General features: G+C 40.6%; 1 protein-coding gene across 1 annotated transcript in view; it reads right to left on the reverse strand.

Annotated features, from left to right (window-relative positions):
* LOC126100647 (general transcription factor IIE subunit 1) overlaps nucleotides 1-23449 on the reverse strand; it is a 93788-nt gene that overhangs the window by 45855 nt on the left and 24484 nt on the right. The window contains exon 3 of the mRNA XM_049911275.1: nucleotides 7219-7347. Coding sequence (XP_049767232.1) covers nucleotides 7219-7347 — 129 coding nt within the window. The remainder of the gene's footprint in view (nucleotides 1-7218; nucleotides 7348-23449) is intronic.

A 23449-nucleotide genomic window follows, 5' to 3' on the forward strand; every position in this document is an offset into this window, starting at 1 on the left:
GCAAAATCGGAAGGAAAATACCGCATTTTTGACATTTTTACAAAATCTTCAATTTTGTGCTTAATCCGTTCAATACTTAAAAGTGCTATGGGAAACTTTATATTTAAGAACCTTGTGTTGTTAGGTTACTACATGCCAAGTTTCACGTCCGTCATAGCATTAGTTCAGGAGATGCAATAAGCCAAACTCCGAAATTTTTTTGGGCGCCTATTTTTTTGGCCAATTTACCTACAATTTTCTAGTTCAATATGTCTCGTAAAATTCTTTTCATTATTATTCTTAAGAGAACGCATAAAGTTGTACAAGATGGCAATATTTTATTTTTTTACAAAAACTATTGCACAAGATATTACAGCTCAAAGTCGCCAAAAATTCACGCTGGCTCTGTTTGAGTCGTATTCAGCTGAGAAATATTCAGCACAGGGCGGGTAGAGCAGCGCAGGCCAATTCGATCCCAGTGGTGGCTCCGAGAGACAGGCACACAGCGCAGGTAAGATGGATTACGCCGCAGGCCGCGGCGTCTCAGAGAGCTGAAACTACACTGTACACTACAGCGTAGTTTCAGCTCTCTGAGACTGCAGACATGTGTGCAAGTTGCATTGGTGTGTGTGTGTGTGTGTGTGTGTGTGTGTGTGTGTGTGTGTGCGCACGCGTGCGCGTGTACTGCTGACAAAGGCCTATTTGGCTGAAAGCTTTAATTGTATGAATCTTTTAGTTGTGCCTATCGCGACTCAGCATCTCCTCTATATGGTGAGTAGCAACTTTCCTCCTCTGGTATTGTTACATTCCATCCTGGATTTTCCATTGTTTAACCACTTCTGTCAGCATGTCTGTCCTATACTAAGCATTGCATGCACCCTCCAGGCCAGGTTTCTGCCCTATTCTGCTGCATTACCCATGCCAGTTCATCTGCCTCCACTGCGATATCCGCTGGCAGGGATACTGAATTTGTGCCCCTCAAACAGCCACATAGGAATGAAAATGGCCAGGTTTGTGCCACCACGACATCCAGCGCAGAACTGGAGATGGTGCTGAATAACCTGGCAGCAGACTGACCACTGAAGGAGGCAATGCTGATGCTGGTGGCACTATTAGAAGGTCGAAAGGACATGGAGGCTGCCATGACAGCAGGTCCACTGGTGGCAGCAGGCACAAGGCCACCTCCAATGGCGATTTGAGAGGAGGGGGCGAAGGGAGTAGAAGGTGGAAACAAAAGGAAGGTGGGTCGAATTGCATGGGCTCCACACTGGCAGGCACAGACACGTGCCTCACTTGGCCCAAAGGCTGCAGGCAAAGGGAGGATGCCAGATGGCATGAACGGGGTAAAAACAGAGAGGTACACCCCTGCAAATGGGAACCTGACCCTCGAACAGCATCGTGACAAACCCTGCTGCTCAGCTGACCCCAAAAATAGAAGTGATGATGTACCAACAGGGTATGAGTGCAACTGACCTGGATGATGTACCAACAGGGTATGAGTGCAACTGACCTGGATGATGTACCAGCTGCTCCCTACTGAAATGCACTACAAACAACTGCTGACCCTTGTGGCTGGTCCACCATGACACATGGCAGCTGCCCTTGCTGGCGACTGAAGGACCAGGCCCAAACAACAGCCTTGGAAGGAAAATGCTGCAGGTCATGGTGGTCAGTGACATGTGACTCAGCGTGCAGCAATTCCACGAGACTCCTTGGCTTGTACTCATTCAAACATTCCACCAGATTGCATCCACTAATCAGCATCACCTAGTATGTAGCCGTAAAACTTGACAATTCATGATTGCACACACAAACTTCTTGAATACATGCACAAAGCACTGTACATTTGAGCTAGAAGCCAGGGTGGTACTAGTTGTATGCTGGAAACTACTGCATATGCAAAAGTCTTCAAACTCCTGTGAAATGAATTGACAACCATTATCAGATATGAGGGTCGTAGGAGATCACTCACTGGCAAAACTAACTGACATGTGAACAGTGTGGAGGATAGGTTGACTATGTAAAGAAAATTGGACAATGCACCAACCATCAACAACCACATGCTGACCAAAATGGACCAGTGAAATGGGTGTGCAACTTACCCCAAGTGAGCTGCGGGGCCAGCCACGGAGAGAACTGGTGCAACCTGGTTCTGTGCAAAGGCCCCTCAAGTCCACACCAGATGTTCTATGTCACACTCAACCATCAGCCAGTGACATGCCTTCATATGAGTCATACTCCAGTGCAACACATGCAGCACCTTTAGTGTGCAAGGAAGCAACGCCAGTGGGGACGACCACAGGACAGCATTGCTCCTCCATGTTAAGCATGAGGACCCCGTCAGCACCAATGAGCCTAGCATGTATGAGGGAAAACATACGCCACACCGGGTCTGCACCTGGAGAGGTGTGCTTTAGCCTACCAAACTGGATAGCCGAAACTATTTTCTGGAAAAGCGGGTCAGCAACTGTGATGGTCACAACTTCTCCTACTGTCAACAGAAAATTTGACAGGGTTTGCTGCAAGGGATCATCCAACTTGAACACAGGAACCATCTGCCAACCATCTCCAAATCAAACCCCATCAGCAGCTGCAACAGTGTCTCAGCACTGGCAAGCTGAATGGTGAAGTGATAATGAATGTCACAGCAATAGATACCGAGAAAGAGGGGCCACCTCTGCAATATGTGGACAGTCCTATCTGGCAGCTTGCAACGACAGCAATAATGAAGAAACAGTTTGTGGTCTGTGACAAGGAGGAACTGAGGAGAAACCTTACCCCGTACAGGGAAACATGAAGCTTCTTAACTCTGAAATTAGTAGCTAGCGTCTCCTTCCCCACCTGTGAATAATTAATGTTGTGCAGCAGACAGCGCCTTCAATGAGTAAGCGATGGGTTGTTTGGTGCTGTATACATTCCAATGGACAGGACAGCACCAATGCCACGTTGGAATGTGCCACTGGCCAGGTTTAAAAATTTACTCAGCATAAAAGAAGCAGGGAGCTGAGCACAAACACTGCTTGAGGACCGAAAATCCCATTGACATTCGCAGATCAGACAAACTTAAAACCTTTCTGGTAAAGCTGGTTAAGAGGCTGGCAGATATGTGTGGCCCAAGGAATGACCTGACCATAATACAAAATCTTGTGCAAAAAGGACTAGAACGTGTAATCTCCCCCTCCTTAATAATTACAGCTATTGTCCACAATAAGCAAAGTCTTTTTTGAAAAATTTGAGAGGAGTGAAGATTACAATACACTTTCTAGTTTACTTAGCTTTTCGTGTATAGTTGGCTCCAGTTCTTGTCTGGGGGCCTGATTCTTGAAGCTTAATTCTCACATTTTAGGTCCTCATGATTGAACTGATCTAAATAAATTTGAAGATTGTTGTTGTCATTACATTAATATATTTTGTCATATTTTAGTGTGTTATACAATATTTTGAATTTTCGCATTAAGAAGCCAAAATAGCCAAAATTACATTGTTTGCCCAAAATATAAAAATACGTCGATCACATCAAAGGATGCTTACTACTCTCACTCTGCAGTAATAACCATATTCCAAAGGATTTACAATTTTTCTTGACAAATGAATTTCTATTAATTTCAATTATTATTTCATAAATGAATCCAGAAATAAACATAGTAAACAGTACTAGATTGCTTAACTAATAATAGCATTTTTAAGTGTGCCAGATAATTCATAATTTAAAATGTTTCTAAACAAAATTTTAACTGTACATTCAGAGCTAATACGTATCAATTGTAACATCAAAAATAAAGTAATTCCTTTTCATAAATTTTAGCTTGAAACACAACATATTATGTATAAAATTGTATGAAAGTTTTCAGAAAAACAGCTGAGATATGAAAAAACAGCTGACATAAAACTGACCTTCCAAAATTCAAAACATAATACTGGCATCGGCAACTACTGTTGAGGAAAAGTTATGCTAGAGCAGAATGTCCCATTACAAAGGCCTTCAAGTTCTTTGGTGCTGGAAAGTTGACAATGGCTTTCACGACATCATCTGTAGGGACAAACCAACTCTACCAAGCACATGACTCAAAAAATGCACCTTTGGTAAGAAAAACTGCACTTTTCCAGCTTGCAATGAAAGCCATTCTCCAGAATGGCATTGGAAAACCATCTGAATGTTTCATAAATGCTCCTATCGAGTAAGGCCCATTATCCAGATATGTCAACAAGGTAATCGACACAACAGCCGATGTCCTGAATCAACTGCTCCAAATACCATTGATAAATTCCAGGTGCAGAAAAGATTTCAAAAGGCAAACAATTAAGCTGGTTAAGGCCAAAGGGGGTGTTGAGGGCCAAGAAAGTCCAAAAAATGGTGTTCAACAGCAACTGCAGGTACACACTGACAAGTCGATGTGTGAAAAACACTGCCCCCCCCCCACCTCCAATGACTATCAACAACTCCACCTGCTGTGGAATAGGATATGAATCCTTGACCAAATGTGTGAAAAATGCTGCCCCCTCCCACAGCGACTTCACCAACAACTCTGCCTGCTGTAAAACTGGATATGAATCCATGGCACACTACACTGAACATCAGCTTAAAATCACTGCAAAGGTGCTTGGTGCCACTGGGATTCTGAATCACCACCAAAGTGGTGATCCACAGGGGTGACAAAATTTAGGTACTGGCAACGACTTAAGAGAAACATGTCCCTCTAATTTTCCTGACTGGCCAAAGAATACTCAAACAGCAGGCTGTGTGATAAGAGTAAGTAGTACAGATCATGAAAAGGAATGGATTGAGAAAACAAATGCACTTTGTCAATGGTCTGGAAACCACAAACATAAAAGGTGTCTAGACCAAAAATATATTGTACCAACAGTGAAGTGACCATTAACAATGTAAGTTGTCACTCCATGTTGTTACAACACATGGAACTGTGGAAGAGCCCTTGCAACTCTGGGTACCCCAAGAGCCTGTGCGTATCCAAATTAATGAGGCTGACTGTCGCTCTCGAATCAACTTGAAACATGACCAGTTGCCGATCCATTACCAACATAAGTAAGATATGCAGAGATAGTCCAGAATCCAGTGAAAACTAAGGGGCATTCAATGACTGACTCGCAGTCCACCGACCCACAAACAGTTGCCATATGGCCTGTCCGAAGGCATACCCCACACATGGCCTCCATGTGTACAAGCAATCTCTGTGAACATGCAACAATTTACAATTGAGGAAGGGCCACTGGCTCAGACAACAAGCAGAAGGAGAATGACTCCAAGGACCTGAAAACCACCACAGGTGGAAATTAATGATGCTGCAACCAACACAAACTCGCCAAGTGCAACATGGGAAAATGTGAGCATCACCGCTATGCCACTGCACTGAAATCGTCAACAGAACTGCAACTCAACAAGAGGTGAGACCACATGAGATACGCATGGGACATCAAGGGCTTTCTACCATGCACACCTAATTAAGAGATCTGACAATTATCAGAAAGGAAGTCCCTAACCTCTACTGATAGCTCATGTGATTCTACAATCTGGGCAATGTCGGTTAATGATGGGTCACACAAAATCAATACCACAGTCTGAACCTCAGGATCAAGCACTAACTGGAGAATCACATCCCGAATTAACAAGTCTGCATAAGAGGTAGCACATTCTGGACACTCAAAATGACACTTGCACAAGAGGCCCTGCAAATCGGCAATCCAGTCTGCATATGACTGCTCAGGAAACTTGTGATGCTGGTTAAACTTCAACTGTGCCACCAACACATGGATTTGGTACCCAAAATACTGTGTCAGTGAGTGACAAAGCTCATGAAAAGGGAGTTGCTTGCACTCAGTGGAGGGCTTGAAATTTTGAACAACTTCATGTAAACCCGTGCTGTTGGACAACAATAAAGCACCTTATCAACAGGATTGATGATAAATTTTACCTGGCAGGGCAGCAAGAACTGGCACACGTAATTCTCTCACCTTTCTGTATGCTCATCGAAACCATCATATGTCATCAGGGGTGGGGGAGGAAACTGCACAACAGGTAGCTGTCCCGCCACCAGTGGGACGAGGATGTGAAATAAATCTGCATTCTGTCCAACAGTGCTTCCATCTGCTCATGTTGTTGCTACTGTTCCTTCTGTAAGTACAACTATTCCTGTCAGTACTATAGAAATGCCAGGCCCATGGTAGCCCAAATAACAACAGGTAAACGGAAACAAAAAATAGGGGCATCACAAATGTAAGACTGTCCTTCATCATCACTTTAGTATCTGCATGGATGTGAAAATGCCACTACACAACACTTTTGGTAAGTGCACTTCACAGGCCAATGGCAGCTTGATAATAACCAAGGATCAGAATTCAGTAAGAGGAAATGAAATGCACCATGCAAGACAACCTACCAGAAGCAGAGAGTCAGAACCCACAGAGGCATGCTAGGGAAGAGACTCAGCATGTGGCTAGCGCAGATGACTTATAACCGAGCACTCAGCAACAACAGTCAGCACGAAGCACCAAGGCCACATCTGTGGTGGTTGAACTCAGCTTAAGCACTGGCCCACTTAACTTAATGCTACCCCTGGGTAAAATTTCTGTCAGCAGATCTGTCCTTAGCATGTATCACTGCACAATCCGTGGCTGGTTTCTGCACTACTCTGCAGCATTACCATGTCAGCTCATCTGCTTCCACTGCAATGTCTGCTGGCAGGAATACTAAAGCTACCAATAATCATTTTTCTCAAGCCCCATCCATGAGTTAAACAGGAAAATAAATAAGTGACAACCGTATATGAAGCACCTTCTGCCAGTCGCCATGCCTTGTGCAGTAAACATAAAGGTTTTCATCATATACTCCAAATACCAAATGCATACCAAATTTGTTAAGCAATCATTATGCAACATGTTATTGGAAATGGAAGCAAGAACATTAAGGGGAGAAGAAAAACTGTAGGTAATTATTATTATTATTATTTGTGAATGAGAGTGCCAAACAGCATGGTCATCTGTGCCCCAAACAAATTGCGTACATTAGCCACAAAATGTAAAAGCAGACACATCAGATAGTTAAAGTAATTACTTATGTGAATCTCAAAAAACAGAAAAGAATTTTGAAATGAGGCAGTGGGACCAAGATTATACAATAGTCTGTTCCATAAATGATTGGTTTCTTTACAACCACACAGGCAGAACAGAAAAGGAATCAACAGTTGCTGAAGAACTAAGAAAATGTTCGCCTTCCTTCCTTACCTCAAGATCGGTGAATGTTTTGCAACAGGATGGGCACTTGAAACTCGCACGACTTGTTGCGTCACGTTCCTCCGTCTCCATTTTCTTCCTCATAAGGTCTAGTTTGTACTTTACAACATTTACAAATGTCTGGAAACAGGATAAAAATTAACTGAAGTATGATACAGTGTTTTCCATTCTTAATATAACTCAATGTACTCTACAGAGAAATATAAAGTTACAAACATTCAATATGTCATCATTTATTATTATTATGTTTGTATATCACTCTTATCCATAGTTAGCAAGAACATAACTGATCATTTCCTTTATACGATATGTTTGAAGAAATCAATGTACACTCCATGTAAATTTTTGTTGCAGTGTTTGAGACTAGCTCTGGCACAAAGAGCTGCTTTACACTGACAGACAACCAAAGCAATTGCAATTGTAGATCTTTCCCTTACATGAAAATAACAAAAATCAAAACAAAAAAATCTCTTTACAAGTCAGTTATTATCATATTTTTAAACTTGCACTTTCCTGTAAAAGAAACTAGCTGTTGGGAGTGAAGAGACAATGTCATCTGAGAGTATGTTCACAAAAAGGTCAGTATACATGAGTGAGGAAGACAATGCCTTGCCTAACATGTTAGGCTCGGTAACATTCTCCCTCCTGAGAGTTATAGCCAGTAAGTTTGTGAGCACATATGTCGATACTTCTCATAAAGACACAACAGTTTATTTTAAAAGATTCATAAAAATATTCCACCCTAAGAAATTTTTCCCTTTTACTTAAGCTTTCCAGTGGGATAATTCTGTCCTTACTTTACAGATCAAAGAGGGATTGTATTGTCAACTTCCCTTCAGCAATGCACTGTGCTTAAATGTAATAAAATTGGAAAGATGTCATTCCTGTCACAAACTTTTCGATATGTGTAGTAGAGTACTTTCCTCATCTAGCTACAATAAATCAATCGTAAAATTATGGATGTTCGTTTCTTTCATCACTCAAACAGGAAAAGAATTTCTCCAGTGGTTAACTGTTCCCTCCACAACAAAAAGTTACTGTACAAAGGCAATCTTGTCAGTGCATGTCTCGATCAGAGAGAAATAGTTATTCTTGGAAGAAAACGCTTGAGATCACAGAGATGGGTAAAAGAACACAGAAGATGAAATTTATCTAGAGTAATGGCTACCTTGCTAAGACCAAAAAGGGTATTTGTAATTCTTTCCCTCCCCCTGAGCAAGATGTCACAGTGCTTTAGATATTGATTTTTATTCACAAGAATTGGAGTACACATCCCTGACAGAGCATTTAGATTGATTATGGTGTTGTTTGTTATATGCACCATGCCAAGCATGTCTACGCACTTCTGAGCTTGGCACCAGATGTTACAAGTACTGGCACCAGAGGCAGCCACACATCAACCACAGCCGTCAACCAATGGCTGCTCTATGGATACTCTTGTTCAGCAAAGGCAGTGCTGCTGTGTAAATGTAAGAGGATACCACAATCCTTCTGGATTGTGAACAATGCCAGCAAATGACTACAATATAATGGGCTAAGTTATGGAACAAGACTTTCTGAAATGCACTTGGTTTCTGACTGCATTTGTATTCAGTGACTCACTGAGTTAAGTAAAAAATTTGTACATAAATGTTGTAGTGCCTCTCATTTCGGCTTTCTGCCTCTAGAACTTGTGCATCATTAAAGGATACAACAACATTGGCACAGGGGTCAGTCCTTTGCTTGCACAATTTTGGAGGACTCATGTCTTGCCAGGACAGCAATACTAGGACAAACACTGTGCTTGCCTGTGGCATTGTTTTCATACTGAACTTGTTTGTGTGTTTCAGACCATTACAATGTGCAGCTTATTATTTTCATTGTTTTTCTGTTACAGAGGCTGCTGTTTGCATATTTTTGTTTGTAACTTCTAATCGAGACATTCTTTATAGCTCTAGTGTTTACACTGTCTTCTATTAGTGTCTTGTGTATTGTATCACGGCCAGTGTATCACAAGAAATGTCATGCTATTCAATTGCAGGCCCAGCAAATCCAACAACTCATAACAGATATGATATTTCAAACTAATTTATTTGTATCACTTGCAACATCCCAAGCAGTACCACAACATGTTCCACCTGTCTGTGCACCACAGTTCCAGGCATTCGACACATAACAGGAAGGCTGGTTTGAAAACTGTACTGATGTTCACTTCACTGCAGATCACATTCATGGACAGAAAACTGCATTTTTTCGCTACAGTAGGCATCACAGGTTATGGACTGGCATGTAAACTTTGTCCCACTGCCCGCACCAAAAGTACAGACTATGAGCTCTTGCTTGCTGTGTGCTACAGTAGGTATCACAGTTTATAGACTGATGTGTGAACTTTGTCCCACTGCCCACACCAAAAGTACAGACTATGAGCTCTTGATTGCTGTGTGAGACAAGTTCTTTGGTGAACAAGTGAACATGGCTCCTGCTCATTACAAGTCTTTTTTTTTTTTTGTGTAGTAAACCTCATCAAATTTACAAACACCTGGTTTACAAGGAGTGACCAGGCATTGCAAGTTTAAGTGTGAATAAGAAGGGTATTACAATGATGCCATGATTCAAGGCACTACATTTCTGAATGTATCAGACTCTACAATCAGGGAACAAATACTAAAGTATCTGGACTCATGTTTTAAGCAAGTGTTAGAATTAATCAAGGTGCAGGATTCTTATGATAGCACTGCGGTAGACTTTGACTCTTGTCACATTTCTGTGCTGCAAAGTAGGTTTGATAGTAGAGACCACTCTCTCTCTTTATAATGGCTAGATATCCCAGTTCTTGGTGTTTGTAGCCTGCCCGCCACTTTTAGCAATGTTGCAAAGACAGTTTCATTCACGGTATTGTGTTCAAAGGATAATCAAAACTTGTTTGGTAATGATTCACTTGATCTCTTTGGGTTGCACATTGAGGACAACACATTTTCTGTGAATATTTCTGTGCTGCAGGACAGTGTTTCAAAACTTTTTGCAGACTTTAGTGAACTTTTTCAGTACAGCCTAGGCAGAGAAAGCAATTTGGAGACTCATTTTACAATGAAGGAAGATGCGCAACCTCGATTTTTATCAGACACTGCTGATGCCTCAGGCAATCAGAGATCAACTGGCACAACAATTGTTATCCTGGTAGGACAAAGGCATAATCATTCCAGTACCAGCTAATCGGCGGGCATCTATTTTTGTAGTCACCAGGAAACCATCTTGTGTCTTAAAATTGTGCATTGATTTAAATCAACAATGAATCCTCAAATAGTGATTGACTAATTTCCGTTACCATGGCCTAATGAACTGATAGATAAGCAGCTAGGAGCATACGACTTCTCTAAAACAGACTTAAAGCACGCCTATTTGCAGATTCCATTGGCAAGTAGTCTCAGAAATTTTTTGTGATCAGCACCCACATGAGGTTATTCAAATTTTTACATTTGCCTTTTGATAGTGCTTCAGCACCTGCAAATTTTCAGCAGCTAACCACTACAGTGCCTTCATATACAATATGTTTAGATGATATTACAGTTCTAGGTCATATTCCCAATGAATATCTCCATAATCTGAGAAGCATATTTTTCTCTAATTCTGGTCTCAAGTGCAACAAATATAAGTGTTCTTAATTTCAAATTAAAGCTCAGTACTTGAACCATGTAGCTAACACTCATGGCTTCCACCATTTGCAGTCTCATATAACTGCAACTTGGGACCTCCTAGCACCTCACAATGTAAGTGAACTTCAAACTGTACTACGAAAACACACTCACTATATTCATTTCATTCTGAATGCAATGCAAATTGTGACCCCATCGTGCAGGTTATGCAGAAAAAATGTTGCTTTTGCATGATCTCAGTGATTGAGGGAAGATAGAATTGTTTAATGCATCTTCATCCCACTAAGCCAGTTGTTCTAGTGGTCATAGGGGACTGGTGCAGAGTTCTCATACAGATTGGACCTACAGACAGACTGATTCTTTAGCATCCAAACTCTTGACCAATGCTTAGTGCTAATATTCTCAGCTAGAGAAGTAAACTCTTGCCATTAGCTACAGTGTGTCAGAATCCGGCCAAATGGAAACCCATGATAGGGACCTTTCAAACTTTGTCAGGTGCTGCTAATGTTGTCTCACACAAGTATGTGGCATCTCTGTGTCCTGCACAATGATCACTCAACACCTGATATGTTTCACACCCCTTAAGCACCTTAACAGATCTGGAAACACCACTTAATAAGCATTCTACCTGTGACAGAGAACTGCATCTCTAATCTTTGCATACTCATTGATGGTGTGCATGTGTACGAAGTTGCGTTAACATCTGACCATGTCTTCTGGGTGCATCACTTTCTTTTCTTTTCTTTTTTATTTCTTTTCTTTTCTTTGCCAGGCAGTGCAAATACAGATATGACACAAGGTGATGTCTTGTCTCCAGTATTTTTCAATTACTTATTTGGAAAAACAGTAAGAATTTGGAATAAACAATTAAAATAATATTAAGTATCACCAATAACACTGGGAAGAGAGAAAACGTGTATCGAAGTAAACTGCCTGGCATCTGCAGATGATTCTTCTATACTGTCTGAAAATCTATCAAATGTAGAAATACAAGTCAGTCTTTTGGAAAAGGTGATCAGTAGAGAAGGTTAAGATCTCTGCAGACAAAACCAAACTTGTTGCCAATATAAAACACTCAAAAATTTTTATAGACAGACAACATTAATATAACGAAGGTCAAAAAATTCAAGAATCTAGGACAGATAATTCAAGAAACAGGGTTACAAAAATATATCATAAACGAAAGGACACATCTAATGAACAGGCATGTGTAACAAGAAATAATATTTACGAGGGTCACTCCAAAAGAAATGCACACTATTTTTTTAAAAGTCCATCTTTTATTCTACATGTTTGAAAGTTTTACAGTGTGTAGCAACATCCTTTAGGAACAATATTTTCATTTCTGCACATAATTTCCATCCCTCTCAACTGCCTTATGCCATCTTGGAACCAGCGCCTGTATACCCGCACAGTAAAAATTCTGGACCAACCTGTTGGAGCCACTGTTTGGCAGCGTGTACAAGGGAGTCATCATATTCAAACCTTGTTCCATGAAGAGAGTCTTTCAGTTTCCCAGAGAGATGATAGCCACATGGGGCCAGGTCAGGACTGTAAGGCTGGTGTTCCACTGTTGTCCATCCGAGTTTTGTGATCGCTTCCATGGTTTTTTTAACTGACATGTGGCCGTGCATTGTCGTGCAACAGCAAAACATCCTGCTTTTGCCGATGTGGTTGAACACGACTCAGCTGAGCTTGAAGTTTCTTCAGTGTCGTCACATATGCATCAGAATTTATAGTGGTTCCACTTGGCATGATGTCCACAAGCAAGAGTCCTTCAGAATCGAAAAACACTGTAGCCATAACTTTTCCAGCAGAATGTATGGTTTCAAATTTTTTTTTTCTTGGGTGAATTTGTATGATGCCACTCCATTGATTGCCTCTTCGTCTCTGGTGAAAACTGATGAAGCCATGTTTCATCACCTGTCACACTTCTTCCAAGACATTCATCTCCACCATTCTCGTACTGTTCCAAAAGTTTGCTGCATACTGCTTTTCTTGTTTCTTTGTGAGCCACTGTCAACGTCCTGGGAACCCACCTGGCATGAACCTTTTTTAACGCCAACACTTTCAGTATTCTGCAAACACTTCCTTCCCCTATCCCAACGTAGTGTGACAAGTTGTTCACTGCGATGCATCTGTCAGCAGTCACCAATTCGTTAACTCTCTGCACATTGTCTGGAGTGTGTGCAGTACGAGGCCTGCCACTGCGAGGACAATCCCCAATATCGCCGTGCCCGCTTTCACCATGTAACCTGCTTGCCCATCGACTAACTGTATTGAGATCGACAGCAGCATCTCCATACACCTTTTTCAACCTCTTGTGGATGTTTCCCAATGTCTCGTTTTCACAGCACAGGAATTCTATGACAGCACGTTGCTTCTGACGAATGTCAAGTGTAGCAGCCATCTTGAAGACATTCTGAGATGGCGCCACTCACGGGAACAGGTTGAACCAAGTTTGAAAACAAGCAGGAAGGATGTATCTACACATTGTAAAACTGTCACACATGCAGAATGAAAACTGTATTTTTACAAAAATAGTGTGTATTTCTTTTGGAGTGACCCTCATACAACAAGAAGCGCATATTAAGAAAGGCATTGAAACCAGAATACCTCTTCCGAATTAATGCCTGGCACTAAGTTATAAATTAGGCAGACTAGAAGTACTAGAGAAAAGAAACATGAGGAAAGTGTCATGTCCAATAAGAAACAAAGAAACCTGGAAATTAAGACCCAATGATTAAATATATCAAGATGCTGAACAAATAGGAAAAAAATATTGATATTTTTTGCACATTTATACTGTATGAATAATAAAAGGTAAAGAAATTAACAAAGTGAAATGGAACTGTAACTGTTAATAATTAAAAAAAGAAAAAAGAAAAGAGCAACAGTTGGCTTATAAGCAGCCCTCTGGACAATGGTGCTCATTACGACGTGGCAATGAAAAAAAAAAATAATAATACATTAAAAAACTGTGAAATGCTAGGTCTGCACATTACAAGTTAGGAGTGAATAGACTGACAGCAGACTCTCTGCCCAAGCTGACTCAATGCAGGCTACTGTGTGTGAACAGAAGAGCAGCTCCTATAATGTGTGTGAACATGCTAATGTGAGCAGTAAATTTTTGTTATTAAAAAAGAGTCTAAATTATCCATCACTATGGCACTGAATGAGATGCAATTATCATTCACTTAAAGCACACACATGTAGCTGTTTCTCATGACAAATGAATTAAAAAACTCTTAGACATTGTACTTGACTTATGAAGGAGACTGCTTACAAAACTTGTGCCTGGTCAGTTCCTGACTATTGTTTCTCTGTCTGGGATACACATCAAAGCAGATTAACAGAAGTGACAGAAATATGGTACAAATGACAACAGCACACTACATCGCATTCATTCACACAGCATGTTTCGTAAATGCATCATGAATGAGAATCTTTGGATGTGGAATAAGTCAAATAATACATTAAATGTGACTACTTCTGCAAAGTATACTAACACCAAATTATGACTGGCACTAAAACATTCAAACAGACAATGATGGCCACCATTTCTGAATTACCGAACTTCATGCTACCAATGTCTATGTACTGCCAAAGTCAACATCTATTGAATTCAAATATTAGAGTTAGGTGAAATTTACATATATGAAACGAAATATTCTGATGAACTGCACGGACAGCTTACAAGGTATTCTTTTACTCTGTTTCTGAATATTGAGGTATTTTCAGTTTTCTGCGTCTATTTTGCAATTATAGCAGATGTGATTTTTTTCAGGTCCCTATATATGGTTAAACAGAGACATGCTTCCAGAATGAGATTTTCACTCTGCAGCGGAGTGTGCGCTGATATGAAACTTCCTGGCAGATTAAAACTGTGTGCCCGACCGAGACTCGAACTCGGGACCTTTGCCTTTCGCGGGCAAGTGCTCTACCAACTGAGCTACCGAAGCACGACTCACGTCCGGTACTCACAGCTTTACTTCTGCCAGTACCTCGTCTCCTACCTTCCAAACTTTACAGAAGCTCTCCTGCGAAACTTGCAGAACTAGCACTCCTGAAAGAAAGGATATTGCGGAGACATGGCTTAGCCACAGCCTGGGGGATGTTTCCAGAATGAGATTTTCACTCTGCAGCGGAGTGTGCGCTGATATGAAACTTCCTGGCAGATTAAAACTGTGTGCCCGACCCAGACTCGAACTCGGGACCTTTGCCTTTCGCGGGCAAGTGCTCTACCAACTGAGCTACCGAAGCACGACTCACGTCCGGTACTCACAGCTTTACTTCTGCCAGTACCTCGTCTCCTACCTTCCAAACTTTAAAGAAGCTCTACTGCGAAACTTGCAGAACTAGCACTCCTGAAAGAAAGGATATTGCGGAGACATGGCTTAGCCACAGCCTGGGGGATGTTTCCAGAATGAGATTTTCACTCTGCAGCGGAGTGTGCGCTGATATGAAACTTCGTGGCAGATTAAAACTGTGTGCCCGACCGAGACTCGAACTCGGGACCTTTGCCTTTCGCGGGCAAGTGCTCTACCAACTGAGCTACCGAAGCACGACTCACGTCCGGTACTCACAGCTTTACTTCTGCCAGTACCTCGTCTCCTACCTTCCAAACTTTACAGAAGCTCTCCTGCGAAACTTGCAGAACTAGCACTCCTGAAAGAAAGGATATTGCGGAGACATGGCTTAGCCACAGCCTGGGGGATGTTTCCAGAATGAGATTTTCACTCTGCAGCGGAGTGTGCGCTGATATGAAACTTCCTGGCAGATTAAAACTGTGTGCTAGTTCTGCAAGTTTCGCAGGAGAGCTTCTGTAAAGTTTGGAAGGTAGGAGACGAGGTACTGGCAGAAGTAAAGCTGTGAGTACCGGACGTGAGTCGTGCTTCGGTAGCTCAGTTGGTAGAGCACTTGCCCGCGAAAGGCAAAGGTCCCGAGTTCGAGTCTCGGTCGGGCACACAGTTTTAATCTGCCAGGAAGTTTCATATCAGCGCACACTCCGCTGCAGAGTGAAAATCTCATTCTGGAAACATCCCCCAGGCTGTGGCTAAGCCATGTCTCCGCAATATCCTTTCTTTCAGGAGTGCTAGTTCTGCAAGTTTCGCAGGAGAGCTTCTGTAAAGTTTGGAAGGTAGGAGACGAGGTACTGGCAGAAGTAAAGCTGTGAGTACCGGACGTGAGTCGTGCTTCGGTAGCTCAGTTGGTAGAGCACTTGCCCGCGAAAGGCAAAGGTCCCGAGTTCGAGTCTCGGTCGGGCACACAGTTTTAATCTGCCACGAAGTTTCATATCAGCGCACACTCCGCTGCAGAGTGAAAATCTCATTCTGGAAACATCCCCCAGGCTGTGGCTAAGCCATGTCTCCGCTATATCCTTTCTTTCAGGAGTGCTAGTTCTGCAAGTTTCGCAGGAGAGCTTCTGTAAAGTTTGGAAGGTAGGAGACGAGGTACTGGCAGAAGTAAAGCTGTGAGTACCGGACGTGAGTCGTGCTTCGGTAGCTCAGTTGGTAGAGCACTTGCCCGCGAAAGGCAAAGGTCCCGAGTTCGAGTCTCGGTCGGGCACACAGTTTTAATCTGCCAGGAAGTTTCAGAGACATGCTGTTTGATAGTGATTATGGATTTTAAACATCTGATTCTGATGTCACAATAGACCTGAAGATGATCTGTTTACAGCTAAAACTTGGTGTGTAATAAATTGATTAACACAGCTGTGTGCAACCATGATTATTCGGGAAAGTAATTTTTCTTTTTTAGTCTTTGGGGCTCATGAGATTATGTATTGCTTTCTGAGTGGATCTGTTTGTATAGCATAACGTGCACTAGCAAGTGAGACAGGAAGGTGAACCAGATCCAGATCGAGTCCCTGCAACGGATGAACAACTGAGCGTGGTTTTGGGATGGTTTCCCATGCTCACTTAAGTGTGTGGTGACAAAAATACGCATTTCCTTGGTGTCACAAGAGAGATGTAAAATACCTTCACTGATTTCAGAAATAACCTAAAAAAACAGTTGGCCTCTTGAAAGAAGTGTATAAGGCAGGGAACATTTGTGTAAACCAACACTATAGGTAACCATTAACAAAATGTTGGTTCTATTATGTTTGTTATTGCTGGTTATTACCCACTGTGTTACATCTATTATTTTATTTACAGGTATTGTGTGATTTCTCTTTCGAGAAATATATGAGTACATAGTGTACAAACCACCAGTGACTGACACAATTTTCTTCTTCTTATCATCCAGGTTTTCTAACACACAAACTATTTTTGAAGTGCCAAAATGTAGTAGAACAAATAAAATGTCTATAAAACACCACACTGTACAACATACTTGTAGTTAAACAGTCACAATTCCTGAAATCCATCACCCACAGCCTCTGGCCTGCTGAGGAGTATCACAGTCCTGGTTCCATGGACAAACCATGAAAATTTGCTGCATTACACCACACACAAACAGAACTGGCCTGCGGGCAACCAGTGAGACTAGATCCGATGGGTAGGACCTGCACATTAATGGGAACCGAATGGCTTCAGATCAGCAAGCCTGATCCATTACAGTTACCTGCAGAAACGGCCTGCAGTATTGGCCTGTCGAGGAAATCCACTCATGTAGCCAGCTATTCGCGAGCCACAGACAGTGACCAGTCCATGGAAAAGATGTTGTTGTTGTTGTGGTGTTCAGTCCTGAGACTGCTTTGATGCAGCTCTCCATGCTACTCTATCCTGTGCAAGCTTCTTCATCTCCCAATACGTACTGCAGCCAACATCCTTCTGAATCTGTTTAGTGTATTCATCTCTTGGTCTCCTTCTATGATTTTTACCCTCCACGCTGCCCTCCAACACTAAATTGGTGATCCCTTGATGCCTCAGAACATGTCCTACCAACCGATCCCTTCTTCTTGTCAAGTTGTGCCACAAACTTCTCTTCTCCCCAATCCTATTCAATACTTCCTCATTAGTTATGTGATCTACCCATCTAATCTTCAGCTTTCTGCTGTACCACCACATTTCAAAGGGTTCTATTCTCTTCTTGTCCAAACTATTTATCGTCCATGTTTCACTTCCATACATGGCTACACTCCAAACAAATACTTTCAGAAACGACTTCCTGACACTTAAATTTATACTCGATGTTAACAAATTTCTCTTCTTCAGAAATGCTTTTCTTGCCATTGCCGGTCTACATTTTATATCCTCTCTACTTCAACCATCATCACTTATTTTGCTCCCCAAATAGCAAAATTCCTTTACTACTTTAAGTGTCTCATTCCCTAATCTAATTCCCTCAGCATCGCCCGACTTAATTCGATTACATTCCATTATACTCGTTTTGCTTTTGTTGATATTCATCTTATATCCTCCTTTCAAGACACTGTCCATTCCGTTCAACTGCTCTTCCAAGTCCTTTTCTGTCTCTGACAGAATTACAATGTCATTGGCGAACCTCAAAGTTTTTATTTCTTCACCATGGATTTTAATACCTACTCCAAATTTTTCTTTAGTTTCCTTTACTGCTTGCTCAATATACAGATTGAATAACATCAGGGAGAGGTTACAACCCTGTCTCACTCCCTTCCCAACCACTGCTTCCCTTTCATGTCCCTCGACTCTTATAACTGCCATCTGGTTTCCGTACAAATTGTAAATAGCCTTTTGCTCCCTGTATTTTACCCCTACCACCTTCAGAATTTGAAAGAGATTATTCCACTCAACATTGTCAAAAGCTTTCTCCAAGTCTACAAATGCTAGAAACGTAGGTTTGCCTTTTCTTAATCTAACTTCTAAGATAAGTCGTAGGGTCAGTACTGCCTCACGTGTTCCCATGTTTCTACGGAATCCAAACTGATCTTCCCCGAGGTCAGCTTCTACCAGTTTTTCCATTTGTCTGTAAAGAATTCGCGTTAGTATTTTGCAGCCATGACTTATTAAACTGATAGTTCGGTAATTTTCACATCTGTCAATGCCTGCTTTCTTTGGGATTGGAATTATTATATTCTTCTTGAAGTCTGAGGGTATTTTGCCTGTCTCATACATTTTGCTCACCAGATGGTAGAGTTTTGTCAGGACTGGCTCTCCCAAGGCTATCAGTAGTTCTAATGGAATGTTGTCTACTCCCGGGGCCTTGTTTCGACTTAGGTCTTTCAGTGCTCTATCAAATGCTTCACGCAGTATCATATCTCCCATTTCATCTTCATCTACATCCTCTTCCATTTCCATAATATTGTCCTCAAGAACATCGCCCTTGTATAGTCCCTCTATATACTCCTTCCACCTTTCTGCTTTCCCTTCTTTGCTTGGAACTGGGTTTCCATCTGAGCCCTTGATATTCATACAAGTGGTTCTCTTTTCTCCATAGGTCTCTTTAATTTTCCTGTAGGCAGTATCTATCTTACCCCTAGTGAGATAAGCCTCTATGTCCTTACGTTTGTCCTCTAGCCATCCCCGCTTAGCCATTGTGCACTTCCTGTCGATCTCATTTTTGAGACGTTTGTATTCCTTTTTGCCTGCTTCAATTACTGCATTTTTATATTTTCTCCTTTCACCAATTAAATTCAGTATTTCTTCTGTCACCCAAGGATTTCTACTAGCCCTCGTCTTTTTACCTACTTGATCCTCTGCTGCCTTCACCACTTCATCCCTCATAGCTACCCATTCTTCTTCTACTGTATTTCTTTCCCCCATTCTTGTCAATTGTTCCTTTATGCTCTTCCTGAAACTCTGTACAACCTCTGGTTCTTTCAGTTTATCCAGGTCCCATCTCCTCAAATTCCCACCTTTTTGCAGTTTCTTCAGTTTTAATCTACAGTTCATAACCAATAGATTGTGGTCAGAGTCTACATCTGCCCCTGGAAATGTCTTACAATTTAAAACCTGGTTCCTAAATTCTGTCTTACCATTATATAATCTATCTGAAACCTGTCAGTATCTCTAGGTTTCTTCCATGTGTACAATCTCCTTTTATGATTCTTGAACCAAGTGTTAGCTATAATTAAGTTGTGCTCTGTGCAAAATTCTATAAGGCAGCTTCCTCTTTCATTTCTTACCCCCAATCCATATTCACCTACTACGTTTCCTTCTCTTCCTTTTCCTACTATCGAATTCCAGTCACCCATGACTATTAAATTTTCGTCTCCCTTCACTATCTGAATAATTTCTTTTACCTCATCATACATTTCTTCAATTTCTTCGTCATCTGCAGAGCTAGTTGGCATATAGACTTGTACTACTGTTGTAGGCGTGGGCTTCGTGTCTATCTTGGCCACAATAATGGGTTCACTATGTTGTTTGTAGTAGCTTACCCGAACTCCTATTTTTTTATTCATTATTAAACCTACTCCTGCATTACCCCTATTTGATTTTGTATTTATAACCCTGTGTCTGTGTATGTGTGGATGGATATGTGTGTGCGCGAGTGTATACCTGTCCTTTTTTTCCCCCTAAGGTAAGTCTTTCCGCTCCCGGGATTGGAATGACTCCTTACCTTCTCCCTTAAAACCCATATCCTTTTGTCTTTCCTTCTCCTTCCCTCTTTCCTGACGAGGCAACCGTTGGTTGCGAAAGCTAGAAATTTGTGTGTATGTTTGTGTTTGTTTGTGTGTCTATCGACCTGCCAGCGCTTTTGTTTGGTAAGTCTCATCATCTTTCTTATTATATGTTTATGGACATCTCTGCCCAAACTCTTTGCCTCTGTATATGTCTGCTTGTGTCTGTATATGTGTGGATGGATATGTGTGTGTGTGCGAGTGTATACCCGTCCTTTTTTCCCCCTAAGGTAAGTCTTTCCACTCCCGGGATTGGAATGACTCCTTACCCTATCCCTTAAAACCCAAATCCTTTCGTCTTTCCCTCTCCTTCCCTCTTTCCTGACGAGGCAACCGTTGGTTGCGAAAGCTAGAATTTTGTGTGTATGTTTGTGTTTGTTTGTGTGTCTATCGACCTGCCACGCTTTTGTTTGGTAAGTCTCATCATCTTTGTTTTTAGATTTATTATATGTTTACACATCTATAAAACAAACACTGGAAGCAGCCACATCGATAAAATATCTCAGACAACTTTGAAGTGGAATAACCACATAACACTAAATGCAGGTGAAGCACAAGCCAGACTGGGATTCATTGGAAGACTTGTAAAGGGTCATCCTCCTCTAACGTTACTATCGATTCTTGTATGGGTGAACATTGTATCAGCTGTTTAACTAAATGAATTTCATCCAATTTTGTATATGATGTGTTATGTTTTGGGCTAAAATATGTAAAAAGAAATTAATTTGTTAGTAATCTGTACCTACAGTTAAAATTATACTTATTTTTAGAATATTTGGAATTACTAAATTTCTGGTATACTTAAAATTCATATTATTAATTGCACAATCTAACACAAATTATTAAATTTATTTCTGGATTCATTTATAAAATAATGTCATATTTTAGCAAAGATTCTTCTTTTGACAAGAAAGGTTGTAAACTCTTTTGCTTTGTTAACCGAATCTTCCGTCAGTTTTTGGTATTCTGTAGTTACACTGATAATTGTTTCTTCTTTTAATTGGTGTGTCTCACTCTCCATGTTTTATACCTCCTGATGTATCCTTATCAAGTACTAATTTTATTTTATTTTATTAGTTTTGTTTATTAATAGAGACTGTTATGTAGGCATGCTGTTCCTATTGTGTGTTGAAGTTTTTCCTGTCTACTCCATTGTTATTTATTTACTGTTCAATTTTTCACTTTTTCATTGCATTACAACAACCACAAGATGTTACTCACTGTATGTTTCTACTTCTGTCTAGATGTGTTACTTCTCTTCTAATGTTGTTTGCAAATGTTGGAACTTCTTTGGTAACAATACTCAATAAATGTCTGAAGATGGCCTTGTAAGCCAAAAACCGGTTAACACAATAAAAGTAATATTGTAGAACAAAAGTAAACTGGTGCTTTTTATTTAACTTTTGCTTTGGAAACTCTTTGGAATATTGTGAGTCCCACAGAATGTAAGTAGTAGTGGGCATGTCTCTGATGGAGGTAGATGAACTTTTAATCTTGTCAACAACAACGTGAATTCATGTTCTGAAGTGGAATTGTAAAGTATGTGTGATATAAAAGAATGAGATAAAATAAAAATATATTCATAGCAACAGGCAAATCTTCATTAGTTATTCAGTTCAACAAGAACCCACAACGAATAAAAATTACAGCCTCAAGAATGTACCCTAGACGCAAGACTTGGAGCCAACAACAACGAGATAATGAAGATAAGTAAAAAAGTTTTTCTTTTGTATATCTTACGCCTCTAGAAACTTTTGGAAATAATGAACAGGCTAAGAGGAATTTAATGGCGATGTGTGAGATTACAAGTTTGGGCGTCAGACATCATCTGTTGACTGATAATGAAGTCTTGTTTGTTGCACAAGAAGAAAGAACGGTAATTTGTATCATTTCCAGTTTTTATATACATTCTGAAGCTCCAATCACTCAAAGAAAGAAGACTCGAGAGCTGCCCAACAAAGTCGTATCAACAATGACGAGATAATATCAACAATGACGGACTGGATGAATTGAAAGATGACTTTACAACTACAACGAAGGATATCAGAAAAGATAAGTACAAATCATTTGTGAAATTATTTATTTATTTTTGTAGACTCGTGCAATTGCTGGGAAAATGAACAGAGACGAGAGTAGTAGTGATGAAGTGAAAGCTGTAAGACGTAGCGTAGACATGTTTGAACCATGTGAAAGAAAACAAAGAAACAGTGAAAACCCATATTATGCAGTTGATGGCAAAATTAAGTGCAGTTAATGATCACTTCATAGAAATAAAAACAGATAAGAATAGCCAATTTTGTGCAGTTAATAAGCAGTTAATCGAAAAATGTACTTCACTACAAGGACAATTAAATGAAATAAAAACAATGACAAAATGGACAGACCAACTACATAATCAGGTTTTGGAGCTAAAAAACGGGTTGTCAGATGAATTAAAAAGTGTGAATGAAAAAGTTGATGCATAAGGAAATAAATTTATTGTTTTGGAAAATGAGCTAGTTACACAATCACCAAATCAGGAGATGAATGTTAATGACATCCGAGTTCAACAAAATGCTGTAGAGGGAAATAAAGGGAAAGAATTTAAATGTTGAAAACAGTATGCTAACTAATGTAAACGTTTTAGACCAAAAAATTTCAGTAAATTAGGAAAATTGTATTCACAACAATCTGTATTCAAATAACGGTATTTTGTGGTCCAACGTTCCAATCAAAAGTTTTCCATCAGTGGACTTTCTGCACCACTGCAGAGATAGTTTTGTGTCAGGCATGAGTGACCATCAAAACATTAAATTTGTTAAAAGGTGTCTTGAAGGTGAAGCTCTGTCTTGGGTAAATCTAAATTTAAGTCAGCAGGAGACATACCGAAGTTTCAAAAACAGTTTTTTAAATAAATTTTGGTCAGAAGCTGAACAAGGGAGAATTAAAGGTAAATTTCTGAATGGTCCAAATTATTGGAATATGGATGGAACCTTGAAAGAGTTCTGTAAGAATCAACTTAAGAAATTAGCTCAATTTAACAGGCCATTTGATGAAATGACAT

The sequence above is a fragment of the Schistocerca cancellata genome, chromosome 9 (assembly GCF_023864275.1).
Source record: "Schistocerca cancellata isolate TAMUIC-IGC-003103 chromosome 9, iqSchCanc2.1, whole genome shotgun sequence".
In the NCBI taxonomy this organism is placed as follows: domain Eukaryota; kingdom Metazoa; phylum Arthropoda; class Insecta; order Orthoptera; family Acrididae; genus Schistocerca; species Schistocerca cancellata.